This window comes from Saccostrea cucullata, unplaced genomic scaffold (assembly GCF_032062105.1).
Source record: "Saccostrea cucullata isolate Sc308-1 unplaced genomic scaffold, CSIRO_AGI_Scuc_v1 ctg118, whole genome shotgun sequence".
Lineage (NCBI taxonomy): Eukaryota > Metazoa > Mollusca > Bivalvia > Ostreida > Ostreidae > Saccostrea > Saccostrea cuccullata.
The window spans coordinates 745095-760010 of record NW_026938921.1 but is presented as its reverse complement, the minus strand read 5'-3'; the positions used below and the strand labels follow the sequence as shown (position 1 = coordinate 760010).

General features: G+C 31.2%; 1 protein-coding gene across 2 annotated transcripts in view; it reads right to left on the bottom strand.

The window, feature by feature from the left end:
- Positions 1 to 2253: 2253 nt before the first annotated feature.
- The window catches only part of LOC134251811 (pyruvate dehydrogenase E1 component subunit beta, mitochondrial-like), a 68317-nt gene continuing 55654 nt past the window's right edge, over positions 2254 to 14916 (bottom strand). The window contains exons 1-12 of one of the 2 annotated variants that reach the window (XM_062734229.1): positions 11093 to 11209; positions 10925 to 10987; positions 8584 to 8691; positions 8228 to 8290; positions 7875 to 7910; positions 7520 to 7582; positions 7078 to 7122; positions 6398 to 6575; positions 5970 to 6080; positions 5638 to 5729; positions 4405 to 4546; positions 2254 to 2690 (exon numbers count right to left, since the gene is read on the bottom strand). In XM_062734229.1, the coding sequence (XP_062590213.1) occupies positions 2542 to 2690; positions 4405 to 4546; positions 5638 to 5729; positions 5970 to 6080; positions 6398 to 6575; positions 7078 to 7122; positions 7520 to 7582; positions 7875 to 7910; positions 8228 to 8290; positions 8584 to 8691; positions 10925 to 10987; positions 11093 to 11125 (1083 nt within the window). In that variant the 5' untranslated portion in view covers positions 11126 to 11209 and the 3' untranslated portion in view covers positions 2254 to 2541. Of the gene's footprint in view, positions 2691 to 4404; positions 4547 to 5637; positions 5730 to 5969; positions 6081 to 6397; positions 6576 to 7077; positions 7123 to 7519; positions 7583 to 7874; positions 7911 to 8227; positions 8291 to 8583; positions 8692 to 10924; positions 10988 to 11092; positions 11210 to 14916 lie in introns of those variants that run through there. The other variant, XM_062734230.1, reaches the window with a different exon arrangement.

Sequence of the window (14916 nt, the reverse complement as noted above, 5' to 3'; positions counted from 1 at the left end):
GTATGTTGTTTAACGTCCCTCTCGAGAATTTTTCACTCATATGGAAACACCTCCAGTTGCCGGTGGGGAGCTACAAATTTTGTTCTATACTCGGCACTTAGGGTCATTGAGCAGTGAGGGATTTTTTTCTTGCCAGCACCTACTGCGACACGGTATCTCGGTTTATACGGTCTCATAGGAAGGACTGGTCTCCACGTCCCACAGTGGGATTCGAACCCGCGACGTAAGGATCAACTCCTTACTTCGCGACTCTAGACGCTCTAACCACTGCGCCACGCAGGCGACTTAATATGAAAAGAAGACAGACAGCTTTGAACACTTTGAACAGAAAATCTCATTTTTTGAACTTTAGTCCTTAACTGAGCTATAAATAAGTCCCTTGTAATTATTTGTTACCGTTTATTATTCCATAAAATGTTGTTTGGTTGTCATTAAAATACAAGCAATTGAAGGAATATACTGTACTCAATAAAGTAACTTAATAAAGTTATAACTATGAAGATTATGCATGTAGTATTATTCTGATAAAAGAATGTGTCCAGCAATTAACATTTATATACTGTAGATAAAGCAAATTTTAGACATCAAAATTAAAAGTGCAGTTCTTGGTTGTTAGAAAACAAAGCACACTATAAATTTAATACTTCTAAATACTAGTAGATTTTGACATGCATGAGGCTACTAGGTAAGATTTTATAAACAAAAAATAAAAAATTTCACCGACAAATTAATGTTGATTACATGTATGCACTTGTCTGAAGATATTTCAGTTGTTCAGTGCAATGATTAAAAATCAAAAGTCAAGCAGAACATGATATTACGTACAGTTACAATAAAACATTTTTACAACTTTAACCTGTTTTCTTGGTTGTTAATTTCTTGTATGCCAAATTTTGGTCTCTGACTTTATGATAATAATACATTGTACATGTACTACTGTGCACATACACTACACACTCAACATTTGCAGAATCTTCATTTTCAACTGATTACTTAATGCAATTATAAACCGAGTCTTGAAAACAACTAATGGTTTCAATAATGTATTATTGTGTACATAAATTAGCAGACATGAAGCAGCTCGATACACACTATAATATGATCACCACTAAAATAAGTACATTAACAGTCAGTCATTCAAACACTTAGATATAAAGTGTTGTTGGTTTCCTTGTGTCAACATATATGTATATATCATATACACAGCAGATCTATCAGCTAATAAAATACAGAGTAGAACTCCTTCATAACAAAACAAATATCCTTGCCCAATATAAATTACATTTTAACCATTTTCCATCACTGACATCTCTATTACCAGGGTTTCATTGAAGTGATCTGACCAGTGACAGTCTACTCCCTTTTTCTTTCATGGTTTTTTTATTATTATTATTGCCTTCTTGGATATCTAAAAGTTTAATCTCGTCATATAAGTTCAAGATAGTGAGATTTGACTATATAGATATACTTTTGCATAGGGATCAAAAGCAAATTGAAAGTGGGGTGGCTCATTGAAAGGGGGTGGGCTAAACCAGTGAAAAAAGGTAAGCCCCAAATTTCACTGCTTATATTATGTATATCGTTAGAAAAAAAAGTGGGGGGAAATGTTAATGCCTATGTATTGGATCTTCTATGAATTTACATGTAAATAAAGTTTATTGCTATGCCAAAAGACTGATCTCCAATGTTTTATACACAAGTGTTGGTCATTATCTCTTACTTTTTGTGTTCTGCTAAATATAACATCAAGATATTCAAAAATTTTACATCAAAGTTGAAACTTCAATATACAAAGAGTTAACCCTGATTTTTATTTAGCATATTAAGATACAAAAGTTCACTTTGTTGAAAACCGGTCAATACTATAAATAAACAATTTGGAAGTAAAAAAAATTGCTTATTCATACACATAGATTGATTGTTGAAATTGAGACTACCAGTATACATATGATTGATGTGCATTGTAGTATATTTAACAAAGAAGCATATTACACTGCAAAATTTATATATAAAAATTTAAAGACCAATAATAACCGGAACATGCATGTGTTTAAAATTCCTAAATCTAGTATATAGCTACAGGTTCTTAAATGCTACTACTAAATCCTGAATTTCAATCCATTTTGATATGCATATTAACTTCTCTGTTAAACCCTGTTTTTTTAAGATCATTCATTTAATGGAGCCTTCTTAAAAATTAGGTTATTCTGATCACATTGCTATGTACATTGCACATTTGCAGTGTAGTATGCTAAGTATTATAAACTTTTATTTCTAATGCGACCTTTGTTTAAAGTATACTTCATTTTAAAATTCTTCATGACAAGCCTTAACAACATATCTTACTTTTGGTAACTAAAAAAATAATCCTAATTTTTATTTTACTACAACATGCTTTAAAAAAATACACAATAAAATAACAGATCCAGACAAAATGTCTAAAGGAAACAAATAATTTATAAAACTGCCATAAACAATACTTTCTATCACAATACAATTTTGAACTTTAACTGTTTGTCCTAGGAAGTCCTTTGAGCTCTGTTAGGAAACGTTGAGCGATTGTTTGACGGTGTTAACGATGTTAAAAACCTGAGGGAAAGAGTTATCTTCTAGTGTTTTTGCATACGGAGTAGGTACATCTGCACCTGTGACTCTCATGACCGGAGCATCCAGATAGTTAAAGGCCGGACCTGAAAGTTAAATGCAAACACACTTAAATTTTCTTCATTGAAAGATTTTACATTATTCCAATATGAAACAATGAATAAATTTAATTTAAAATGAGTTTCATGCATTGGATGATAACAAGTCTAAAACAATGCCATAATGCAAGAACCTTAACAAATTTTAACACCCATATTGTTAATAAATTTCCCAAATTAAGGGGGCTCTCTACAACGTCACAACATGGCGTACTTCCGTAAAAACGCCATTTTGATCCCAAATGATCAGATTCAAATTCACTTAACACCGATAAATCACTGAGTATAACACAACATGCGATACTGTGGATGGAATGTACATTATATTATTTAATTATTAAATAATACATTTACAAACTTATTAGAATAAGATTTTTAGATGAGAAAAAAATGATATAAAACATGGCTTGTCCATATGCTAATTCATCATTACGTGTCAAAACGCCATACATTCAAGAAATTTATTTCTCCAGTAAGCATATATGCTTTTCAGCAAAATATATCCCCCCAAAAATGCAAATTTAATAAGATAAGACATATGTATTATCTTCCCATCGACTAGAGGATACTCTGTTCTCGATTTGTATACACCCGAATGAATGGTTATACCCTGTGAAGTTTCGCATGACCCAAACGTTTGATCACCATTGATTGTCAGCTGTTTACAAGTATGGGAAACATGCAGGTTTTAGACGAAGTGTGCATTTGGTTATAGGAATTTCTTTTACCGCTTTTGGCCATTTACCATCTTAACTTGTTTTGTTATATATAGCACTGAATAAGTAAGTAAATCTACCTTTCTCAATACCATGAATTCACTAAATACATGTCTTTGTCATTGACTGGAAACGCGATGATTTTCGCTTAAACTCATTGAAAAACAATACATGTACAATACGAACTTCTTTCAATGTCCTTGCGTGACATTTGTTTAATACTTGTGCAAGTAGAGTTTATTTGAAGTTTATATAAAAAAAACAGTACCAAGATATTTGAGTCCACTCTTAAAGCGGATCTCTCACACCTGAATTTTTGTGATGTTTATAAATTTTTGACAGTTTTTCAATTTTTTTCAATTTCTTTTTTTCATTGTTTTTACCCTTTGATATTATATATCTTTTCAGATATTGAAGGGGATCCAACCAGCTATTCTCAAGAAAATGCTGTTTTAGTTTTTCTTTTGTCTATTTTTGTAAATTTAAATAAAAATTATGTTGATTTTTTTTTATCTTTGCTGGTTATTATTTCAATATTTTATAACACTAAACTTTGAAGAGAAATTTAAAGCACTGGACTTTTAAAAATATAGATAGGAGGGATTTTAATAAAATAAATAAAATATTTCTAAAAATAAATTGAAGTACTTTGGAACCTTATTTTATCGGATATGGGGCCTATTATTAGAAACAAATGCATGCAACAAAAATCAGTTATACTTTATAGGTGTAGAGAGCCCCCTTAAGCATGATATTAAAGGCATATTGACAGTAAAACATGTTAATAGCAAAGTGAAAGGCACATGCAACTTTGTCCGCTATGAATGAAATTCAATAGATCGTTGAAGATTACAATAGGTTTTAAAAGCACAGGATTGAAAATCACTTTGCTGTTACATTGAATTCAGTATGTGTTTGCTTTAACCGTGTTTTACTGTAAATGTGTCGGAGCATGCCCTAGCAATCTTGAAATTCATTGTCCTTACTTTCTATAATTCTGGCACAGACTTCCGCCCCTATCCCACACTGCGGCCAGCCCCCCTCCACTGTCACCAGGTGGTTGGTTTTGATGACTGACTGGATAATGGGGGCATCATCCATTGGTCTCAGAGTTCTTAGGTTAATTACCTTAAAAAGAAATGTACTTAAAGGTACTTGGACACAGATTTGAAGTTAATTTTTTCTCTATAATATTACCACTTATATATTTTAATAACGTTTCACACAAAAATTAATTAAAAATCTTATTTCATTTATAAGTTAATAAAATTTTTATTTTTTTGGCGGGTTCCATTGACACGTCCTTGTACTTTCACAAATTTTAACTTTATTCTTAATCCTTTGGAAAAATGGCAATCTTGTTGTGTATTAATGAAAAATATTAATACTATAATACAGAAAATTCAGAGTAGACATGTTCGAAAGCAAAACAAACACACAATATATTGTCAGTCTGTGCAGTTGTGGTGAGCAGATTTTGGCGTTTAAACGCACCCGGTGAATCGTAAACATTAAACAATAACAGGCTCTTGCCTTGTTTACAAAAACTGTGTACATAACACGAGTGTGCTCGATTTGCTAAACTCTGTACACAACGGAATGACGATACTTGTGAAAGAGTTTTGCTTTCTAACATTTCTACTCTGAATAAAATTATTTTTCTGGATTTAAGTTTTAATATTTCTCATTAATACACAACAAGATTGCTACTTTTCCTAAGGATTAAGAATAAAGTTAAAATTTGTGAAAGTGCAAGGATGTGTCAATCAAACCCACCAAAAAATTAAAAGTTTTAATATCTTTTTAATGAATTGAGATTTTTAATTGATTTTTGTGTGAAATGCTATTAAAATATATTATTCGTGATATTATACAGAAAAAATTAACTTCAAATCTGTGTCCAAGTACCTTTAAAAGATTTTTTTGCAAACAATTCATCTCATATACATGTAATAGCTATGGGCTTCAAATCTGTAGAAATTATATTAATTGAATTTACAAAAATATGACTCATTTTAAAACTTATCAAGAGATGCTGGGAATGTTTCTAAAATTGACAAGCTTGTCAACATTTTTCAATTCTTCACAATTCAAATCAAAATAATACCTATACATTATTAAGCAATTAAAGATAAGGCTAACAAAGATAAAAGAAAACTGGTGGTCAAGATAATTAAGTACAACTAATCAAAACACTGATAATCAATGTTTAGTCTTACTTCAGCTTCTATTCCGATTCCTGCTAATTCATTGGCTGCCTCTAAACAGTGTCCTACGTATCTAGAGTGTGACACTAGGGTTATGTGTTTTCCTGTCAAGATACACAACTCAATAAATATCTTATTTGGAAAAAAATTAAAATACATGTACAGCCTTTTTCTTCAATTGAATAGCATTCACCACACAAGGTTTTACATTACTAATTTTTAATTCCTGAATTCTTTTCAATGTATATGTAATACCTAAGTTAATATAGTTAGATATCAGAGCAGACATTTCAACATCAGCCTCTTCGAGAAATTTATTAACAAACCCTCTTTGTGAAACCTACCTTCTCTTTCTATTTTACTTTTTCCTATGGGGATGAGAAAATCGGGTGAAAGTGCTTCATCTGAGATTTCAAAGGAGGAACCATACATAATCTCATTCTCCAGACATACCACTGAAATGTCACAAAAAGGTAATTAATTCTCAATAAATAATAATTATATATCATGTATTAAACAATTCCAAAACAATATAAAACAGATCATTTTTTGTTTTATTTCTTTATGATTTAAAATATTTATCGAACCTAAGTAGAATATGTCCCAAAATATATAAAATTGGTGGCGTAAATCAAATTCAAGGTTTTTTACAATGCTTGGATCTGTAGCTCTCTGATTTATCTGTCCAAATTTTCTCAAGCAGAGAGCTACAGTTCTGCAGCTATAAAAACCTGGGTTGGGGTCACAGATGACTGACTTCAGCAGCACTTACCCGGATTGGGGTCACGGATGGCTGACTTGAGCAATCCTCGACAATCCTCTGGACTGAAAGGGGAGACAACTTTCAGTCCCGGGCAGTGACTGTACCACGAGGCGAAACACTGGGAGTGCTGGGCCGCTACCCCAGCAGCTGCACCGTTAGGGCCGCGGAACGTGATCGGAACCGGGACCTAGCGTATAAAAAATATACTTATATAATAAGACTATTCCTTAAATGTACATAATACTGACTATTCCTATTGGGTTTATAGCAAGCTTTCCACTAAAACCTACTCTGAGTAAAATCTGAGGCATCAGACAAACAGACCTACAAAACTATATTACCTCACAGAAAACATAAATGGAGACATCTGTAGATCTTAACATGGAATTCAAATGAATAATTTGATAATGTATTAAAATCAAATTTTGCCAAGTGTTAGTTAACTGATATACTGTTTATATGCATAAAATAGTATTTAAATGATTGATTACTGTTTAACACCGAGTCTGCCATTTTTCAGCCATATTTCAGCTGGAGAATCTTTATCATTGGTTTTGAAAAATTTAAGTGTTTCTGGCTGCCCCCATTGAGCCTACTCTTTTTCAAAAACCAGAGAAAAGATCAAATGATACATAATTGTGTGTTAATACATGAAACACTTATTTTCACTATCTACATTACACACTTACCGTCCCTGCTGACATGTAGAAGGTTTTGGCCGCTGAGTTGATAACCTACAAAATTGGAAAAATTATTATCTAAAATTTGGGCATCAACATGAACCAAATCCTGTTGTAGGTCTGCATCCGGTATCAAAGTTTATCATTACCTGTTGTTCTATAATGAAACACTGAATGGAAATTCTGTTTGTTGATGTCACAGATCTAAATTTCTTTCATGCTTAAATCTCACACTTTATTGTTATCATTACACAAACATACATGTATATCATTATTTGTGGAGTGACATGAGTCCACACATTTCTTCCTTTTAAAAGGGTTTATTAAACAAGAACATTTTTTTTCACAACTTATTCATGCTATTTAATTCTGGAAGTGTTGGATTGGTAGAGAAGTTTTAAAATTATCATGCTGCAAAATTGGATATATGTATATATTTTTTAATACTTACTTGGTCTATAGCTTGCATTGAAAAGTTGAAGGTCATGAATTCACAAATTGGTTTTAGTCCTGCCTGCAAAATTGTATACATACATAAACATACATAACTGAAGATATATTCAAATCACTTGGCATTAAATTTAATCTCCTTTAATGCTTAAAATTGTACATATTTGTGACTTTCATGTCACAAATTTCAGATTTCAAAAGCATATCAAACTGCATGCACTAGTATTTGTCATTTTGAAACTCAACAATTGTGATTATTTTGCAAACAAATAATGTTGAAATATAAAATATACTTTATTGCTAAGAGCTAGGTGAGCAAATTAACCATTTGACAAAATAACAAAAACGTAACATACCATAGCTGCACCAACAGCTAGACCCGCAAATCCCATCTGTTTAGAAAGAAAAATAAACATACATGGGATTAATTCTCTCCTTTTTTTAATGTGAAATGGAAAGTTTTCAAACTTTTTTATATAAAAAATATACATCATTTGATTTACCCATACATGTATCAGAATTTCATTTAATTAAAATTTACTAAAATAAGTTAAGAAAAGGGAAATCTATGAGAATGCCAATGTTACAAATCTAATTATTAATTTTTTCAATTTTTTTTCAAAATGAACATGTTACATTGCAAAGCATTTAGAGATAAATAAGTATAAGAGTTGAAACTGCTGTAAATATTAAATTTTATCATACTTACCTCTGTAATTGGGGTATCTATTATTCTTTTGTCGCCATATTTAGCATGCAGTCCTCTGGAAACCTGAGAAAAAAGGCAATAAAAATTTTAAGAAACAATTTGAAATAATTTTATCAAGAACAGCAAGTTGGATCAAAAAGAAATTAGGTAAAAAATTCTCTTGCAATTTCTTTGCAAAATTTTTGATTTTTGTCTAAATATTCTGTTTAATAAAACTTGATGGACCTTTAATAGTTCAAATTTAGCCCAGAATTAAAGATTTTGAGATCATAATCCAATAAATGATTTTTAAAATATGGAGAGAGACAGAAACAATTATTTTTTTAGTTAAAACATTGTCTTTTGCAGGAACTCACCTTATAGGCGCCATCATAGAGAGCTACTTCCTCCCCCATCAAGAAAACCTTCTCATCCCGAGCTATTTCCTCATCCATGGCGGAATTCAGGGCATCTCGCACCGTCATCTGACAATCATGAACACAAAAACATTTTAATAAAGTTAGAATCTGATAAATGAAAGGAAAATATACACAGGTATGAAAATATTTCACACCTTTTAAATAGTTCACCTGGCTATTAAGAAACAAAAAAAAGAGGATAATCATTATTCTATAGATCATCGGGGTCGCATTAGGCATGTTAGGCAGACATTTATTAGGGATACAATCTTGTGGAGTGAATTGTCATTTTTGAAATTGAGTTTTACAATTTGCACTTGGTTCCAAGCATGTTAAAATAAAGTTTGAAAAAAGTATTTAAATATCAAATATTAGGAATAATTTGCATGACATTGTACATGTATATGGAAGGGAATTACTGCCAAAAGTCTATTTATCGTCCTTTTATTCTTATAATATTCTGCCTACTTCTTTATTTTTTGTTAACATGGTTAGCATGGTTAGTATTGTAATTATATGTCACTTTAATTTTATTGTTCTAATATTCCTCTTTATTACATTTCACTTTGCACCTTGGTAAGATTAGGTTAGCAATTCCAGGCCGGGATTATTCAAGATTTTTTAAGTTTTCTGCCTCAATACTTTATCAATCAAACCCCAATTTTCAAATAATGTTTTCTTTAATATGTTCAGGCATGTAACCAGTGCATGTCATTTCCTTGGAAGGCTGGCTAGATTATATAAGACTTCCCCAGGAAGACTGACAATGTACTATTATATAGCAATACATCCCTAGGAAGACTAGCTATATGGTATGACTTCCATCAGGAAGTTTTGAGCATACATACACAATAGACAATAGATATTTAGAGGATGTGAAAACATTCTTGCACTTTATCTTTTACCCAAAGCACATATAAGAATAGAGGCTAAATGAGTAAAATTTCCCAAATACAGTAATTTTTTTTTACTGAAAAGAGGAAAAATTTTGTTTTATTGTAATACATATATTTCATTGAAAACAACATTTCGTAAAATCACTGGCAAATGGTCAATTTTTCTTCCAATTTAATTATTTATTTCAGTATTTAAACTAGAAAATGTGTAGTATCTTTCTTTAAAAGATCATTACAAATTTAATTTTTTGTAAAAGATAGTTCATCACTTCACATCAGTTCTAAAATTCAAGATCGATGTTAACTAAAGAATTCATTGTGAGTATGTGACTTAAAAATTTATGCCATACTTAAATTACAATATTTTAAATTATCAATGCTGCATGATCAGATAAAAATGTTTAATCAACTACAACTATCAGGTCCAGCACAATCTCTTGATTAAGCTATATAGCTTTAAAAAGCTATATAGCTTTATTAAGCTATTCAAAATAGCTTGATAAAGCTATTTATATGCAATTTTTCACAAAAACGTTCTTTGAAAGAAATAAACAAAAAGTCGCAAATATTTGACTATTCATATATGTACTATGAACTATCAAAAATACAACCTAAATCATACAAAGTTCTTACATTGCTGCTGTTGAATACTTTTAAGCAAAATATGAATTTCCATTGTTTGACTAACTGTGTGTGCGGTGAGGCGTGGGTAAGTATGATTGCTTCTCATTGTGCTGAACTGTTACTAATCAATTATCCTGTTGGCCATAACTGGCCTCCTTTATAATTTCATTCAAGAAATAACTGTGTGGTCACTCATCAATAGCCCCAAAACTTTTAAAACTTTGAGTACAAAGTCTCTCAAGGAGACGCAATTTGGTGAGTGATTTTTACATGCATTGTATTCAGAAGAGTACAAATTTTAATATTTCCACTGCACCAAGGTGCACTTTTTGCACATGTTGAAAAAATAACACATTTGAGAAAAAAGTAAAAATAGCTTAATCAAGCTATTCTGAATAGCTTAATAAAGCTATATAGCTAAATCAAGCTATATAGCTTAATCAAGAGATTGTGCCGGACCTGACTATTTCTTGGATTATCTAGAAATTTGTGATAAAATCTGCCAAGAAATGAAGCCATACCAGTGATTTTACAAAATGTTGTTTTCAATGAAATATATATAGAACAAACAAAATTATCTTCACTTTTGGCACACATCTGTACTTCTCCGAAAAAGGAATATTGTGCCCAACCTGTTTACATGCGATTTTTTGTCTTTTTTATATAAAAAGAAAAATTGTGAAAAGTTGCATGGAAATAGCTAAATAAAGCTACCTGAGGTAAGTTCATGAATCTACGTAGGTAATTCTAGCTATGTAGCTAAATCTAGTGGACATTACCTGCGTCGCTGCCCTTGAGACAGTGGTAGAGAAGTTTCTCTGCACAACACCCCATGATGATTTCTATAAATAAACATCATTCGAATCAATAACAATATTTTAAACATATTCAGCGTTTCACACTCTCAAAAACTCAAGTAATTTGTTTTTATAGCTTAGAAGACTTACTCCGAGCAATCGTGCCACTGCTTTCGACGCCATGTTTGTTTTCTGCAGTCACCTTCACATGACGTGATGCACAAGTTCATGATAAATCGTTAATAATGATTATTTTGATGAACCCAAGCCCATTAAAATTTCAGAATATGATAGGGATAACACTTCATCGATAATTAATAGTTTAAATGTTTCCTATATTTTTCTTATGATATCTAGAATGTTTTCGCAGATTCGTCTGCCTTTTAAGGGTTTATCTCAAAACACAAAAATCACACATACTAGTAGTGACGATAGTAGACATAGCGTTACTTAACACGGACAATTTTTCAAGATATAGATATATAACTTTTTTTCATAGATAGCCTATTTGTAGAAAGATGATAAAAACATAAAAATGGCACTCTGAAAATTTTTATTATTTTTCCTGTAGGAGAAACTGCATATATATATGATATAAACTCAACGGGGGAAGGGGGGGGGGCTTGATCCTGAAAAATTATTTTTGAAGTTTTAAATTAGTTATTAGAAGGACTCATAAGCTAAATAAACAAGCCTAATAGCTATAATCAATGTTTAAATTTTACAGATTTAATTTTAATAGATCACGGATATTTATTTTTATTAATATATTTTATAGATCTATCTATCTTTTTATTTTACATATCTTCTTTAAAAAATCAAAGCTTTTTAAGATATTAAATATTATGAAAATTGAGATATGAGTTGCATGGAAAAAAAGAAAATAAAATGTCTTCAGCACATCGCTTAATCTTCCAGTACCCTGTAGAAACATGGCTTAATTATGAGTGAACAATATATCATTTCATGAGCTTAACGTGCCAATGCTTTTGGAATAATAAATATAAAGGATATTGTTAGGCCATAATAAAAATATTCCTAGATTCTCATCCCCGCCCGCCCCGATTTTATACCCCCGTCTCGATTTTTTTAGTTGGCTCGCGTAGCGAGCTACTCCCTGTCGACATAGCCGTTTCAGAGCTGTAAATTTTTTCACGCATTCATCAAGGTGATCCATACGCCAAATATAATAGTTCTAGCAAAAAATGCTTTGGTTTGATTGATTGAATAAACTTAAGAGGTAAAAACTGTATAAAATTTCATACTGTAACATTATTTATGCCTTCATGCTTTTAAAGAAATTTTTGATTAAATACCTGTACGATGTACAATTACTGCGTATGAATATATGTTCAAGCATGTTAGGCAGAAATCTTCCCATCTGAAGTTTATTTATAATTGACGTCACACAAACACCTGCTGCTCTCATTAGCTGCAGCTAGTTGTTGTTGAAAATCTATTTTTAGAATCCAGATTTGCTGTGGGAATCTTTAACCTAATTATTCCATAACACTGACCACTTCAGCTAGTGTGCTGAAATTCATCTCTGAAAATCAAAATTGGCGTCAAATACATTTATTTATGCATGAAAATATAATATTCAATCTCTTAAGATGCAAAATAAACTGAATATATTAAGGGTGCCCAGATGTATGAAAAAGCTCAATTGACTCGAGCGGTATAGCCTTTCAGGCCTTTGATTTAATTTCTTATACATATGGGCAGAAATATATTCAGTTATTTTACCTTTGAACTTTATTATAGTCTGAAACATAAATAAAGAATATTGCTTTTCCTTTATAATAAATCTTTTTATTCTATATTTTCACTAAAAAATCCCGCGAAAGTCTTTTTGACAGCTGAAAAGATGGTAATTGCTGTAATACATGCGTATATAATTTAAACAAGGGTCACTAGTTGAAAAAGATTGGTGATGATGCGAAGTAAGAGATAATCGAACCTTTACCATGACTTTTATTCGGGTATTGTAGATAAAACTAGGGCTAATTGTAACGGGAACCGTTACAGATGTTCCCCAAACGCTCCCCAACTCCCTTTTGGTGCCATACTCCCTTTAAGCTTCATTAAAAACGACAAACTCTATGCATTTTACGCTTTAACAACGTTTCCCTGAAGTATACCAAATATATTCAAATTTTAGCATTTGCACGCGTGCACATGTAAATGCATGTGCGTATAGACCATATTCTCTTGTCTACACTATCTATATACATTAATATAATAAAATAATAAAGCATTTAATCCAAAAGTATTAAAAAATACGCTTCATCAAGTGTAATTTTGATTTTACCCATCTCGCGTGCATGCACGTGCATGCATGTGCATGATGACCTTACCTTTTTGTAGGAATCGACTATGTCTATCTATGTTCTAAATCCCATCCTGTTTGGTTGAAAATCAAAGGAGTTATACCCATTTAAAGTTTTAGCCAATCAGATTGCAGCGCACGTGCATGCGCGTGTTTTCATGATACCTGCTATATATAATATTGTAGTATATCCTAATGCATGACTATGTTTAAAATTTCAAAGCATTTCGTCAAAAAACAAAAGAGATATTGAAATCTTTGTTTTAGCCAATCAGGCGCACGTGCATGCACGTGAGTTTTTAATTTTTGTCATATTATCTAACTATTAATATATCCTTATAGAATGAGTTTCAAAGCATTTCAATAAAAAATGTAAAAGTTATGGCTTTTTATATCAGTCATTTCACTCATTTCACGCGCACGCACGTGCATGCGTATGCGCGCAAAATGACCTTCGTTGTGCACACCTACACTTGACACCTATTAACCCTAAAAAGGTTTTAACTTAGTTGGGTTGGAACACTACAAAAAAATATCCAGAACAAAGAAGAAAAAAAAGAATAATAATAATAATAATAATAATAATAAGAAACCGAGTAAAAACAATATGTTCCCAAACTCCGTTTGGGGAACATAATTACACCGATTGACCAGGTCAATAAAAAATCTGCAAAACTGAAAAAATAAAAAAATATATAATAAAAGCCGGAATTTTTAAAAAAAAATCGGATAAATCTAGCTATTTATTTATTATGGCCTTAATTACAATTTTATCAAGGATGGATGATTTACTGTTCTTAAGTTTTCTTCAATATTCATATAATTATCCACGGTGTAATGGAGAAGTTCGTGGACTGGCACTATAAATCTATACTACCAGTATTGTATGTAAGGTATACAGCAGAGTTTGTACATTTTTAATTAATTGTCAATGTTTTCTTTAAAAAAATAGAATATGGCTTTAATCGGATTGGTAAAATTATCATGCAGTTATATACATACGCCAAGGCGATATTCTGGATCCACCTTGCTGAGGCGTTTTTGAGTAGTGTCGTGTAATATTGTATAACCTTTTTTGACTTTAAATCTAAAAAAAAAAATAATAGATAAACGACAGTATGCATTTGTTAAAAAAAATAGAATCTTTTCGGCTTTTGTATATTATGAAGTAGAAAAGAATTAATTTTGGAATTTTCCCGTAAAAAATATTGATTTAAAAAAAGACTAAACAAAATTCATGGTATTCAGCAAAACAGAAAAACAAACAAAACAAAATATTGTGTTAAAAATAGAGAGAAATAGGGGAAAATACATGTACATGTATGCTAAAAATATATATGGAAGGGTGTTGAATATTGAAATCGTCAAATGAAATTTTAAAATGAAATATACTCTAAAAAAAAATTGGGAAATGTCAAAATTTTAGATGCCCTAGCTACGGTTTATTTAAAAAAGAGATAAAAAATTATTCTCTTAATGAATTAAAAAAAAAGTTTTCGCTGTAAGTGATAGTGGCATGGGCGTCGGAAGCAAATTGAAAGGGGGGCTAATCCAAAGTGTGTGTGTGTGTGGTGGGAAGGGGGGGGCTAAACTAGTAAGAAAAGGTAAATTCCAATTTTCAATGCCTACAATGTCTACTTTTGCA